At 35.5% G+C, this 15,354-nt stretch overlaps 2 protein-coding genes across 5 annotated transcripts; one reads left to right on the top strand and one right to left on the bottom strand.

Moving 5' to 3' along the window:
• Positions 1 to 55: 55 nt before the first annotated feature.
• Positions 56 to 1,715, bottom strand: LOC123715056 (ribonuclease H2 subunit C). Its single transcript, XM_045669871.1, has 4 exons — positions 1,436 to 1,715; positions 824 to 951; positions 583 to 687; positions 56 to 190 (listed from the first exon to the last, which is right to left on the bottom strand). Exons 1-4 carry the CDS (start codon positions 1,587 to 1,589, stop codon positions 176 to 178), a joined length of 402 nt encoding a protein of 133 aa, XP_045525827.1. The 5' UTR covers positions 1,590 to 1,715; the 3' UTR covers positions 56 to 175.
• On the top strand, positions 915 to 13,223 carry LOC123715054 (GTP-binding protein 2-like). 4 transcript variants are annotated; one of them, XM_045669864.1, is made up of 19 exons: positions 916 to 1,032; positions 3,543 to 3,648; positions 3,791 to 3,940; positions 4,304 to 4,429; positions 4,806 to 5,067; positions 5,149 to 5,281; positions 5,399 to 5,611; positions 6,475 to 6,568; positions 6,871 to 6,986; positions 7,064 to 7,228; positions 7,307 to 7,471; positions 8,118 to 8,218; positions 8,349 to 8,478; positions 9,930 to 10,044; positions 10,537 to 10,754; positions 11,101 to 11,403; positions 11,479 to 11,574; positions 11,676 to 11,803; positions 11,912 to 13,223. In XM_045669864.1, exons 1-19 carry the CDS (start codon positions 1,006 to 1,008, stop codon positions 11,952 to 11,954), a joined length of 2,691 nt encoding a protein of 896 aa, XP_045525820.1. In that variant the 5' UTR covers positions 916 to 1,005; the 3' UTR covers positions 11,955 to 13,223. The 4 variants fall into 4 exon arrangements, with proteins under 4 accessions (XP_045525823.1, XP_045525820.1, XP_045525821.1 ...); XM_045669865.1 differs by lacking the exon at positions 916 to 1,032 and adding an exon at positions 2,309 to 2,653; XM_045669866.1 differs by lacking the exon at positions 916 to 1,032 and adding an exon at positions 3,352 to 3,370.
• Positions 13,224 to 15,354: the final 2,131 nt, after the last annotated feature.

The raw sequence follows: 15,354 nt of genomic DNA, 5'->3' as shown, positions 1-15,354 counted from the left end.
CAAAACATAACAAATTAGTAGTTGAGTAAATTAAATAATAAAATATAGAAGTTATGACACTTGATACAACTTGATGATTGATACCTCACAAAAGCAAATAGTAGTAAATTATAAGATGTGAAGATAGTTTTGTTTGTTAATTTATTAAATAAATTATATAAAATATTTTTTCATTTCAGTTTCCATGTATCTGAAAAAAAATACCCTTAAATAAAAGAATTTTCAATTTGTTAAAAATATTTCAAACAATAGGGAGAGAAGTAATAATCTTCTCCTTGGCAATCATACTTTCTGCTATCACACACAGGTCTTTTATAGCAGTGTATCAAAAGATTTCCCAATAATAATATATTTTAATACTGATGGTAAAATGGTGGGCTGAATCACTTGGTCATTGATTAGCAGTTTGCAATTGTTTTGTTCCATGAGGTTGAACAAATATTATAGATATACACAAAACATGTTACAGACAATATGAAATAGTAAATTACAATATTTTAAAAAATTCCCCCACCACAGTCAAGCCAAGTTATACATCTACATTATAATACTGGATTTTGCTTACAACAAACATTTACTTACTATTTCAGCAATATCTATCCAGTCCATTGCTTTTACAATATTATCATTCTGTGATGGTTTCTTATCCCAGTTCCAGTATGTTATATCCTTGAAGCCACCAGCCACCTGCAATTCAACATAATGGAAAATTTAGCTTTTAATAATCATTAAATATTAATATAAATAATTACTGCTAGTACCACCAACAAATCTAAATGCGATTAAATTTGTTGGTTTATTTATATATTTTTTGATAAATCACTTGAAATTTTCTCTCTGCATCCTCATTAAGGGGTCTCTTGGCTTCAGTCACAATAATACCTTGATACCCTTCAGGAACTGATATCTTCACTCCATCAAGTGGGTGCCCACGATAAGTAGCAGATAACTCTGAAAATAAAAGAAATCATCTGAAGAAAAGCCACAACTTCCAGGGTTAAACTAATGAATTCCGTTAACTCGAAATCCTCAGTAAGTCAAAAAAAGGGCCATTTCCTTCCGATGAACCCCTAAATAAGCATTATCTCGAATTATTTAGACTTAGTAACACAAACAAAATGTTATTTCCCTACGAAGTATTGATAATTCATATGTATACTCTATAACTCGATTTTAAAAAAGGAGGCTGTAAGTCGTAGTTAGTAAAATAAATTGACGTCTTTCTTGGACTTCCCCGAAATAATAGCAATAAAATCCATAATGGATGTTCGGGTTCGGGTTTCTAATATATTGTTTTTGTCTTGTACACGTGCAATGAATGAATACCTTCATAAAAAAATATGTACTACAAAACTTAAGTTGAATTGTTATTCAAATTCGAAGTTCTTGTTAAGTCGAAAACTCCTTAAATCGAAGTAACATTCTACACAATTACCTTTTTCTTCGTTTTCAACTACGTATGGTTCAAAATACTTGTCTACGTTAGCCGGGCCATCCTCATCAATTTTACAAGGTATATAGTGTACGCGTTGTTCAAATGCTTTTTTATCACCTAATTCTCTTAAGTTATTTTCTACGTGAATAGACATAATCAGTTTATTAAGAGCAATTATCTAATATCGATAGTTCTTAATGCCTCCGTAATTACGCGCGTTGGATCCTATTTATTTTTATAACAATCACATTAGGTGAAATGTCAACCATATCAATTCAGTCATCACAAGTACACAGTCATGATAACTCTGTCAGTTAATTTTGGTCACAGATATGTGGGATATGGGGAAGATTTAGGGGTAAATTTTGTGTATTAGTGATTACTCCATGCTCATTGTTCAAAATTATTTTTCTAGAATATAAGAACTGAGTTTATGGATGTCCTATTTTATAATATTATAAATATATATAATATTCCTATTTTATAGGAATGCGTCATCCAAAGAACATGCAATCAATTCAAAAAAAAAAATAGTGTTTAAGTTTCTTCTATCATAATTTCGCACAATGTAATGATAATTCCGATCACAATTCTATTTTCAAGAATCTTCGACAAAAGACAAAGGTTTTGTCTAGTGTAAAGTATTGACTTTATCTATATCCTAAAGTACCCGATAAATTTCAATATTTGTAACCTGCTTTGTATTATATTTATCTAAGTATATCTCATATATTTGTTACATAAAAACTTTTAATAAATTGAGGCATCACCTAGAGAAATAAAAGTAAAGAAGATATTTGTGACGGTTGACATTTTATCCGTTAAGAAGATTGTTCATGTAATTGTCAAAAATAATAAAATAATTTTGTTTGATTGTCATACATAGGTAATATAATTGTGTATTTCTAAAAATATAGGCGTTTGTTATTGATTTTACAAATTTCATCATAGTTACGATAAGCGTTAACATTACACGACACTTAGTCTGGAATTCTAGTGACCAGTGTAAATAGCATTTTCCATACCCTGTGACCTTCAAAGTTTAAAAACTATATCAGAAAGCTATTCGTTCATTCGTTCGTGTTTGTTCAGTTGAAAAACATATTTATTACGTCAGTGTAAATAATTTGGCAGTGTTCTTGTTATTATACACGTACGATAGTTGCTGGCGAATGGTCTTGTATTGACCTTGAACTCACAACAGCTGGTACACAACCTGTAAGTTCTATTTTAAAATAACTGGATTTTAAAATTTCTCGATAACTGTTTATTTAATTTCACTGATATTTAGAAACGACTCAGCAGGACCTAAAAATGTATTATTTTATGTTACACCCTTTCTCTTTTGTAATATTGTGCAATGTTACATTGTAATTAAATTACAACATAGAGTATTTCATAATATTATAATGTCATTAAATTAATATCTAGTTACATCATTACAACTAAAGCCTTATTTGTAAATAATTATAAACAATGTTTTATCAGTTATTGACTTGTAATTATGCTATCATCATGAAACAATCAAAATGACTGTTATACTCCTTATCTATGATAGCAAATGTCTTTTTTATTGTGTTTTTCAATGAGTGTTTTTTAATGAATGACTCAGAGTTTAAAAAGAATACTGTCTTTGTTATAATTTGACCAATGACTTATTGTGTATTAAGTCATAAAATTAGGTATCAATAGTATATCTATAATACATCTATAGAAAAAAAGATGAGAGTGATGCAACTCTGTTAAATAGTTGCAAAGATTATGATTATTATTTTTTATCTCTTCCTCAATACTGGTTACCTTATAATTAATTTGAAAGACAGTAAAAAAATATTAAATGAACATGACTTTGACATGACAAACTATATGAGTTCAGATTTTCTTTAACTTTCTTAAGTAAATAAATGCATAAACTACCCATGGAAAACCATAGATGTTAGTATAAACTGTAAAATTATGTCTTAATGATAAAAATGTGACATGAATCAGTTCAACAAACTTAATTTATTTGTGTCATTAAAATGATTAGTTTCTGTGCCCTTGCCAATTAATGTTACAAAAGTGTATTGTATTCCATTGGAATATATAATTTAAAAAATAATTTCAGACCAACATGGATTCATTCTTCAGCCTATTTGATCCCTCTGATGGGCAAAATAAACCAAAAAAGAGACATAAAAATGACCAGGAGAAAAGTAATGATGCTCCTAAAGGTAAGCAATGAAAAAAAATCCTAATACATACTAAGTTTCTTCTTAAGAAAGTAGTAGGTAGGTAAAGTCTTTAAAGTGTTCAAATTTCAAAGATACTAGGAATAGCTTTTAACCAAATAATTTTTATATTTATTTTTTCCAGGAAGACGCCGCGGTCGCCGCGGCCAGGGTAAAAACGAGACACTGCCAGAGGAGTCGTCATTCCTCTGTGAGCCACAACTCAGCACCGAAATCCTTGTCAAGGACTGCAGCTATATTGAAAACTATATTGAAGTTAATAATAAGGACGATGGTGAGAAGCGTTGGCCTAATGGTTTCCCCATATGTGCGCAATTAACTCGTTCACGTGTGGTGAAGGAAAATATCCTTCAACATTTTCCTCCAAGGCCATTGACAGCCTGGGTCAGAAGGCAACCCCACTTACCTATTTAAAAAAAAAACTATTGATTATGTAACATACAGAAATCTGTAGCCCAGATTTTAGGTCTGTTAGGTCTGCTACTGGATGATGGAAGCTTATTTTTTTTTTAATTTTGTTAGGATTAAGAATCGAAAATACCAATTGTCATTGCTAAGTAATTCCGAGTTGTTTTTTTTTTAAATTTTAATATTCTATTCCCGTGCAAAATAATAAATAATGTTTTTAAAACTCCAGATTCTAAAGAATCGGACAAAAAGCCGCGTAGGCGCAACTCGGGAAGGAAATCTCGACGACGGAAAAACAAAATATCGCCTGGAAAAGATCTCATGCCCGGCATGGCTTGGCACGAGGAAGCTAATTGTAAGGAGTTTCACTATATTAGCGCAATTGTGTTCAATGTTCGTTTTGTCAGAACGGTATTAAAATCGGTTTAGGACTGGGAAAAGTTAATACAAAACTTAGCAATTTTAATAAGACAATGGATTGTTTCTGATATGTTATATTCAGATTGTAAACACCGCAATTTCTCTCTAGATGAGAATATCTTATGTTGCACTTATTATAGAATGTGATTGTTTGTTGCCATGGTAACACAGTTAACACACAGGTAACACTGCAATGTTACGAGTACAAAAGCGTCCACGTTATATAATAATGTCAACGTCAACGTCAAAGTCAAATTATTATATTGACAATAATAAATTGCCTACAATTTTACGATGACATCGTTACTTAGGTGCGGCCGAAACATCAAACCTGAACAACCAATCATCGAAGTCAAAAAACACAGACGAAAAGCTCGGAAAGATTGTAAATAACCTTAAAAATTTGAAAAAAGACAAGAGAAAAGACGAGTATGAAAGAGTCTATAATGTAATAGATAAGTTGGAGAAAGTCGGGATCAAAGATAACATGTATTTGAGCAAAGACTTTGATGACGATAAATGGGAGAGTGATTTCTTCTATAGCGATGATGATGAAGAATTCAGGGATGATAGGTACGGTACGATTTAGTTATTAAACTCATTATTAATATTTATTTAAAAAAATTGATACTACATTTATATTGTTTATTTCAGTACCTCGGATGCAGATGACACAGGTGATGAATATTTTGGATGTCTCCCCCCAGAGCCAAGGTTTGGCAATGTGGAGTACAAGCTGCAACTGGTGTCTCCTTGTGAGAGAAGGTTTCAGCATTTGGTCACCCAGGTGGGTTCCCTTAAAAAGTATTTTTTTAAATGAGCCAAAAAAAAACATCTATAGAAATAAAAAAAATCAATTCTAGATTAATTCTCTTCATCTAGCGAATAATAATGGTTGGTTTAGTTGAAATGGCGCCTTCGGTCGGGTGGTGGGACAGCCGTGTACGTCATCGGGGTGAGGGACTGCGGGGCCTTGAAGGGACTGAGAGCGAACGCCTTGAGGGCCTCTCTGAGGGCGCTGAGAAGGATGGCGAGCGCCATCGGTGCAGTTTTGGTATCGGTGCGAGCGAGACGGGTAGCGCCCAATCGCGCAGTCGCCGAAGTTTATATACGGAAGGTGGGATGTTGGATCTTGCCATTAAACATTATTTTCATCTTTGATGATTCTTACTGTAAATCATTTCGAACCCAAAGAATACAAAATATTTAAAAATTCAATAAAGATATATATATATATATATATCAACCGCTAAATAATCATATATAGAGCTGTGATCTCTTACATGATATCAAAATTGTCGTCCCGTACTCCTTCCCTAGGTCTAAAATCAAAAATATCTTCCAAACTCCTGTTACAAAAAAGAACCTAGGAGTCCAAGCACCTCTCTTTCGAATTCTTCGCGATTTAACGGATTGAACCGTGCTTATCCGGAGCTGGATATATTCCATGGTGGGCTGATCGGTTTTAGAGAAAGCATTGGTGCCTATCTCAAACCTAATTAGCTATTCTGCTCAAAAAAAAAATCATCATTTTTTTGTATTATTTGTTTTAATTGTATTTTTTAATTTTTAATTTCTTTTTTGAAACACTTATGTTTACTTCAATTGTCATACATTTTAGATGAAAGATTATATAAAATATGCAGTAGATTAAGTACAATGTATGATGTGGTAAGTAAAAATAATATCAGCGAAAAAACAATGGTTGTCTGTTAAGTCGGTTTACGGACGATAATTGGACGTGAGAACGTCATAACACAACATTGATGAAATTATTGCATTAAGCTTTCGAGTGGAACAGAGATAGTCATGCTTTTTCGTGCGTTCATCGATTTATTAGACGTCACGTCAGAATACCGAAAACGTAAAAATTCTATCAAAATAGTCTTTTATTTAATTCTAAACACATTGTAAAGTGCTCTTATTGACTATATTGTCTGTTCGGTTGGGTACTAACGATAAAGATAATATTTGTTGCAGTTGGCAGATACTCAACAAAGTGTAGAGCTGAGGGTAGCCGTGATGGGTGCGAATGAAGCGGGCAAATCTACCCTCATTGGAGTTTTAACTCAAGGTAACCTTTATATTTAGGCTTATATGTTGGTATTTTGTAAGTTATACATCTACCTAAACATATCTATATTATAAAAGTCAATACTTAGACAATACACAAAGCCAAAACAGATCACATTAAGCAAAATACATGAAACGGAAAACATAAATCATTTAAGAAAATTAGTACATAAAAAAGAGAGAAAATTGTAATCAAAACTAATAAAGAATAATACTGCTAATTAAAGTCTTCTCTTCTCGTTTCTTCAATTTTTGAAATCAATGACTATAGCTATTCATAAGATTGTTATTGAAATCTGTCAGGAGAGCTGGATAACGGCCGAGGCAGCGCTCGACTCAACATGTTCCGACATCTGCACGAAGTGAAGAGCGGCAGGACCTCGTCGCTCAGCCACGAGATACTGGGGTTCGACGCCCAGGTGATACTTCGCAATTTTATACAACCTTAAGCGAGATCACCTCGAGCCAGGATAAACGTTTAAATGTGATAATGCAGGGCAACGTGGTGAACTACGGCTGTTCGGAGCTGATGACGGCCGAGCGCATCGGAGAGAGGAGCGCGAAGCTGGTCTCGTTCTTGGACTTGGCGGGTCACAGCAAATACCAGAGGACCACCGTGCACGGGCTCACTGGCTATTGCCCACATTACGCCATGATTGTGGTGCGTGCCTTGCCTTTCCTTTCTTGTTCCATATTATTGCAAATAAGCTGTCACGATCATTTGTCACGTTCTCTGCAGATCTCCGCCACCGCGGGCATAACCAGCATAACGGAAGAGCACATAGGACTCCTCCTCGCCCTGGATATGCCTTTCTTCGCCGTGATCAGCAAGTGCGAGCTGGCCAATGCCGCCGTGGGGCCGTTGGTCGAGAAGTTGAGGGCTCTGCTGGCGAACGCTAAAAAGGTTATTATGATTATTATGAAACAGATACAGAAGACTGAAGCTTAAAAAAAATTGTGGCGCCTGTTATGTAACATAACATTACTTAAGCCACATATATTTTAGTTAATCGTTGAGAGCGTTATCAATTAGCCAAAATGAGCTCTTCAGTTTTTCCCACACTCATCAATTGTAATTTAACATTTCCGATAAAGGCCAAAAGGTCGACTGCACTCACATTCCTTATAGGTAACAGATGTGGCACTTATTAAGGTCCCTTAAATAAGCCAAAAGTTTTACGATTTTAGGCCCATGTTTTAATGGATTAAAGCGAGTTGACACTTAAAGCGTCTAAACGGCCCTTAAAATCAGAAGCAAAATCGGGGAAGTGGCGGGGAGCCTAGATCACGTCGTGTGTAGGCTAATGGTTCCCTAATTTTATTATATGTAGAGTATACTGTGTAGACGATTTTAGCTTCAAATAAAAGATTTGACATTTGAACATCCCGCCTACAACCGCCACCGAAGTTAACTCGCCACTGGTTTTGTTTTTTATTTACATATGTGCATTTATCTCTTATTTTCAAACATTATATATGTTTATTAACTCCGTTTATTATCTGTGAAAAAATAAACATATAGTATTGTTACTAGCTTTAATGATTTCCAGAAACCTCTATTAATCACTGATGAGAATTTGGCGCGAAATTGTGTCGTGCCCCAGAAGTCATTACTCGACACCATAGACGATACGGACCAGAGACAAGATGAGTGAGTAGCTAAAAATATCTCTTAGTAGAAAAACAGTGTTTTTATGGACACAGATTAAATTTGATATTATACGTCTCGATCTCGTTTTGAGCGAAACATTTTAAGTAAAATATTATCATTTATTTTCCAGAGAGGAAGTGGAACAAATTCCCGTATTCCCCGTGAGCTGTGTCCGCGGCGTGGGTTTGAACGCCTTACACGCGTATCTGCTGGCCTTGAGACCGCCCACGGAAGACACTCAGCCCAGTTCTGTAGACACGGTGAGTTTAATAAACTAAATAAAAATCTTCGTTTTTTACCTTAAAGACCTCTTCACAGAGGCTCACCTAATTTTAAGTGATGCCTTCGTCCATGGACACTTACATTGGCAGAGCGCTCGCGAGTGCGTTGCCGGGCTTAAGGACCCTACGTCGAATCAATTCGAAATACTTCAGTGGGCAGCTGGTGAGTCACCTAAATAATACTTTTTACAATTAGTCTAGCATGTTGCAAAGTGACTGAATCTAATAATGCAACCCTAGACAATCCATTTGAATATTTAGATATATTGCGCTATTAGACGTGTCGGTTCAAGAACCTCCGATTGCAAACTGAGATAGTTTCAAAATTTATTTCAATGCAAAGGTTAACACTTCTGATTGGAACTGTTTACGTTATATTGATGGACAAAAGAAATACGTTGCCTTTCCTGCTTTAACTAATTTGAAAATTGATGAAGAATTACGGTTCCTAAAGGGTTCTTCAAAATTGTATCTGATGAATGAAGTTTTGCGGCCTTATCAAACTGGCCAGGCGTCATACTCGTGAACGGGTACTACTCCAGGTGACCGGTCGTACTTGAATTCGTGTATGCGGTGATATTAGTTAATTATACTTATTTGCGAGTTGATCCCACGAGAATGTTAGTGCGTGCTCCTATTTCACCATGCCTCCTGCTGAAGTGGAACATGGTGTGATGCTTGCAACTCCCTACAAACGTTGTGTAATACAAAAAAAACTTGGCGGTTAAAAAGAGTGGCGGAGAGTTTATTGCCAGTTCTTCTCTTCCGTTCTACGCCCTTGATTTGAGAACTGGCAGTAAATGTAAAATTAGAAGCATTTAATGTATATTTCTTTTTTAGACGTAAGTGTACATTGCGTACCTTAATAAATAAATGATTTTGAATTTAGATTTTTTTGAATTTCAACAAAATAATATAAACTGTCGATTCCCGGCTACTCGACTCTAAGCCATGTCAAAATTTCATCTTATAACTTGATAAAACTTATCGTTAGACCAATCGCGCAGACATTGACAGTATGGGATGTCAGGATGGTTATAAATTATTTGAAAAGCCTAGAACTAGATGATGAAAAATTTCTCTCATATCTAGAAACGGACAGGGTTCATGATTTGACTCTCTTGCGACCCTTAGCATTTTATTAATAACGGTTATTATCACTTTGCATTCGGTTTTTGGTTCTAACACCGATACAGGAACGTATAGACAAACAAGATGGACGTTTTTATGTTGCCCGGATAAGCAACTAAATCCCTTATTTTGGCTTAGAAAACTAAAACGGAAACGATGTACTAACGCACCTCGGACGTCTTAACATAATACAAATTTTATTTTTATCTTATTTTTGTGTGCTTTTGAAAATCTTAATAGTTAAAATGTTAACTGAGTAGAAACGATGTATCTAAAGATAAAACCGTGGTTACTTGCAGGAGAGTTGCGAGTTCCAAATAGACGAGATCTTTCACGTGGGAGAGTCGAGCGGGCCCGTGGTGGGGGGGCTCGTGGCCAGGGGGCGGCTTCTGGAAGGGGACGACCTGATCATCGGTAATCTTCTATTTTTCTCTTAACTTTACATATTTCTAAATATTCTATTATATTCCAAAAATAATCAGCAAATCATTAATGTTATTCATAATTAGGTGATATTTGTATTTGGCATAGAATTTAAAAGCGTTTTGAGCGTATTTTTAACCTTCAGTTGAGGTTTGGTTAATAATTCATCCAAATGGTGAAGAAAAAGAGTTGTCTGTATCAGTCTTTCCCAACGTGAGAGATCGGCAATTCGAAAATGAACTCGACGTTATACATTGTTTCAAACACTTATTTACTGTTTCGATAAAATTTTCCAAGTGATCCAAGTTTTCTTCCTAAAAACCTATCATTTAGGTTTCTTAAGAGAACAATTCAATATTTAATTGTAATTAACAAAATAGTTTGGGAAACATTAATCTAAACCATACTCTACAATAGCTCATTTGTGGTATTACAAGCACAACAAGTCCTGAAAACGGTGAGCTAAAGTTGAAGATGACACAGGTCCATTAGACTCGGGTGAGTTCGTCGAAATCTCGGTGAAGACGATATTCCGGAACCGCGTTCCTTGCGGTTCGGCCAGAGCGGGTCAATCCGCGTCCCTGGGCCTCAGCCGGGACCCTCCCAACCTCCGACCGGGGATGGTCCTCTTGACTCGGCCCGGGCAATACCGGACAGGGCAGAGGCCGGTGTGGGGGTGCACCGATGACTGTTTGAAAACGGTGAGAGGTTTCAGAAGGCTTTACTATTTATATTGGAGACAACATTGGAACGGAATACGTTACCACGAGAATTTTAGAAAATTAACTTCGTCGTCATGGTACCTAATAAACACGGACCTAACTTTAACCGTAGTTATGATAACTTAGACAGTATTGTGGCAGTGATTAGATTGGATTCGAATAGATTTGGATGTGTTAATTTGTTTATTAAGTTGACCACATCGTGCATAGTGCTATATCTAAAGTATATATTACAAGCTATCTTTCATAAATATGCATTAGCCAATATTGATCTATTTATTTAACCGACCCACAAAAATACCAAATTATGTGATTTACATTTCAGACGTCTCAAATAGTACCAAAAACGCAGAACCAAGAGAAAAATCGTAAAAACGTGAAGAGAAAAAACAATTTCCTTCAAGAAGTGACGAATTTACAAAAGATTTTGACAAAAACGCTGCCGTTCGACAAAAACGTCAACGAAATGGACAAAAGCGGCATCGGCAAGGTGGAAAGCGTCGACGAGCTGTTCGGGGAGGATTTCGACAAGTCGACGGGCGAGAGAGAGGAGACCGGGATATGCGCCTGCGCTGGTCGAGTCTGGCTGGAAGACCCCAACGACCCTAGGGGCTGTCTGTATTTCCAGGTCGGTATAGAATTATTATTATAATTATAAAACTGTTCGGGTCGATCACCAGCTCTTGACTTTGTGAACTTTCAGGCGACGGTGCTCGTGATCCGCCACTCCACGGCCATTTACCCGGGATTTCAATGCTCCGTGCACGTCGGGAACGTTCGGCAGACGGCCACAATCGAGGTATTTCTGTCATTTATGACGTCATCTATGTGTTCCTCACGTACATTAGGCCACAGTATGTTAGCATGATTAGATTTTCAGTACATGAGTTATTTGTGCAGGGCATCTTGGCCCCGAACAGTGTGGTCCGGGCCGGAGAGACGGCCCCCGTGATGTTCCGCTTCGCCCGATGCCCCGAGTACCTGGTCACGGGACGGAGGCTTCTCTTCACTGCGGGGCTTGGGACCAGGTCGGTCTTTTCTCGAAATTCTAAATAATAAACAGTTTTGTCTGTCAGTTTCAGTTCAGTTAACTTTGGAAATGTTAAAATTAAATAAAATTTTTTGTTTGTTTTCAGAGCAATTGGACGGATCACACAAACCTTTCCATACATACCTTGAGTGATTAATTATTATTCCAGGGCAAATCTTCTCCAAGAATAAGGAACGGGTTTTAACCCACAGATGGTCCATATTTGACCAAACCCGATCCCGATTAGGGTCAAATTTAACCAGATTGGAAATCTATTGACAAACTAACATTTTTGTATATCACAATTTAGCAATTAATCCAAAGCACACAAATTATATTTATTTGCAAAAAAATTGACAAATTGATTAAATATAAGATTTCCCTAATTTAAATTATCCAAACGTCACTCAACCTCACGTCAAGTGTTAAGAGTGATTTTGTCTATTTGATGTTTGACATATTTGACAATACTCAAGTATGACTTGGGATTTACTTAATAATAAAAAATTCTTAAAGAACTATAATTTAATGGTCTTTATATTAGTCTAATCGTTTTTCTAGTCTAAACGCTACTTCAAAGACCCACAACTTGTTATGTACTTTCCTTTTGTAGAAATGTGATCCTGTTTCGATATGAATCGAACCCGAGACTAAGTTTTGTTCAAAGGGTTCTAGGGATGTTTTATACTTGTAAATTTTTGACAGCTTGTCTAGGTGGCATTGCCGTTTCTTAGAATGTCAAACCGTGGCATTGACATCCATCAGACTCGTTATTTAGTAAATATATTAAATCGAATTTTCAACAAATTGCTCCCAAAAGGAAGCGATACAAATTTGGATATTTTGAAATGTGTTGAAGTTGTTGTGTTCGTTACGCTTATTCGCTCAATCCGCTACTCGATTTCGGTAGATAACAATAACACATTGTTTAGTTGTAAGTAATACATTTTTAGTATTATGACTGCAGTGAATTAATCATCAATAAACCACTGCTTAAGAAGGTCGGTATTAGGAATTGGTTCCTATTTATTTTGTCTCAAAGACTTTAATAATATATTTACGGTTGAATTAAATTCTGTTTTATTATGTTTTTGAGTTCAGTGACGTGTGTCCAGGTAGATTGGTTTTGTTAAGGTAAAAAAATGGAGATTTGTAGTTGAAATTACGAAAACCTGTCGTTTATAAGTTATTACGATTTGTTTAAAAACAATGTTTATATCGTTTGTGGCTTTATTTAGCAAAGTAGCCGGATTATCCAGTTAATTCTTTACTTTACTTTATTTCTTTCAACAAATTGTGATGTAGCTACTGTAATGTTTATACTAACATTATGAAGCGTTTAGAAATTGTGAAAAGGCACTCCTATTGTATTATTAATAGAAATGTAGATTGCTTGTAATAAAAAATACACCAAAAATATGCACATTTTGAATATTAAAATTTAAAATTGAAGATGTATTTATTATGCACATATTTGATGCGGTCTCCTTTCCGTGATTTCGTCTTCAGGCGACAATTCGTTTTTATTAACACACTGTAAATATTCAAGCTGTTTTCTTACTTTTTATTCATAAATAATAAAATAGCCCAAAATGAAGGAAACCGTAAGATAAATAAAAATTAAATTCTTCTTAAGATAATTTACATACTTTGTATTCCTCGATAGCGCTCGACGAGTGCTGTTTTAGACGCGCGTGACCCAGACGGGGCCTTGAATGCTTTTTATAGTATTATTATTGACATTAATAACTGTCTTCCTAGAAAACGGGTACAGTCTAGTGGATATTGTAATTTTCGTAAATATTGCTTACCATTCAGGGTAAGCCACCTGCAGCGAAATTACATAATAAGTATAAATGTAATAATCTCAGACCAATTAACGTGATTTTTCTGCTTGTACAGCACGCGTAAATTAATATTAAGGTAGCGTTTGAATAGTAATTCTGCACATCATATTCAAAAAAATGGTGAGGTACTATCAGATACGAATATATGATGACGCCAATAATAATTTCCGTGTAACAAAGCGGTTAGTGCTTAAATCAGTTGTGGTTTCTATGTTAATTGCTCTTGTCACTAGACATATAAATACGCAGATATATTTTTTCACTACTACTCCGTCTTCGAATAGGGGTATATAATAAAGGTCCACCGAAATCCACGCCAACCTGAGTAAAAGGTTTAGAAATCGTTAATCTACACTTTAGTAAGTCAGCCATTATTGGCGCTGTTGCAGCTCTCGGGCGCAATTTAAAACATTGATACACTCTTGATCTTACAAAACGTCTTGAGGACAAAATCCAAAATCTTTGTCGTAATAATGAAATTAAATGTTGAAATCCAGCGTGACATGATTTTTTGTGCACCCAGTCAATAATTAAATTCACTACATGATCTTGAGAAAGCAGAAGAATAGGGTGTTTATGATAAAATGTTAGGTCGGTGTTAGAAAGACGACCGCCGACTCGGATTAAGTCGTTAATAATTTTTCAATATGAATGGTTTTAGTGGCCATTGATGCACATTTAAAACTGCCCAGGAGGGAGGGGTTTAACCATAAACTGTGCGAAATAAGTTGTGAAGCGGTTAGACCACGGTATAAACAATCGGCAGGATTGGTTTTGCCGGAAATGAGGTACTTAGAAGTTTTTAGGGGATAAAACCTTCTGAATCTGCGTCAGTCTATTGGCTACAAATGTCTTTAAGCGGTGTGGCCTGGAATTTATCCAGTTTCATGCAATCGTTGCATCAGACAGCGACTATTCGGTGCACAAAAAATTGTTTTTCAAAGGCACGTGTCACGGCAAATATTAATTTTGTCATGAGGTGAACGGCACAGAGCTCAAGTCGAGCTAAAGAAACAACTTTCAGAGGTGAAATCTTAGATTTACTATACAATATACGGATAGTATTATTTCTATCAGATTGTACACATAGATAAGTTACGGCACCATAAGCCTTTTCGCTGGCATCACAAAAAGCCAACAGTATGGGTGAAGAAATTTTAGTGACACCTACATGACGTGCTACTTGTAAATTAGATAGGAAGGGTAGATCACTATAGAATTTCTTTCATGCTTGAATAATATGAGAAGGAGCAATTTTATCCCAGTCCTGTTTTAAAAGCCAAAGCTCCTGTATTAGAACCTAGCTAAACCTAGAACGTCCCATAAACGGGCAATGATAGAAACCATATTTTAGTCGCTGTAACATCATTTAAGTTCCTTTTTTCGAACTAGAAGTTATCTGATTTTGAATCTCATTTCACACCTAAAAACTTTATGACACTCATTTGAATCAAAATGAACTGCTTGCGGATGCAAATGATTGGAAGGTAAAGAAGAAAGTAGCTTTTCAGAATTACTTGACCATTTAAAAAGATCAAACCCACCAGCTGAAAACATTTTAATAAGTTGAGAGGATACTTCAACTGCTTCGGGAATCGAATCACAACTACAGCAAATATCGTCCATGTAATAATTACCGCGATCGATAACGTCAGTTTCCAAAGGATATTTGCCCCTTTCATCATCAGCTAGTTTCAAAGTC

Source organism: Pieris brassicae, chromosome 10 (genome assembly GCF_905147105.1).
Source record: "Pieris brassicae chromosome 10, ilPieBrab1.1, whole genome shotgun sequence".
Lineage (NCBI taxonomy): Eukaryota > Metazoa > Arthropoda > Insecta > Lepidoptera > Pieridae > Pieris > Pieris brassicae.
This window is presented reverse-complemented; position numbering and strand designations above follow the sequence as displayed.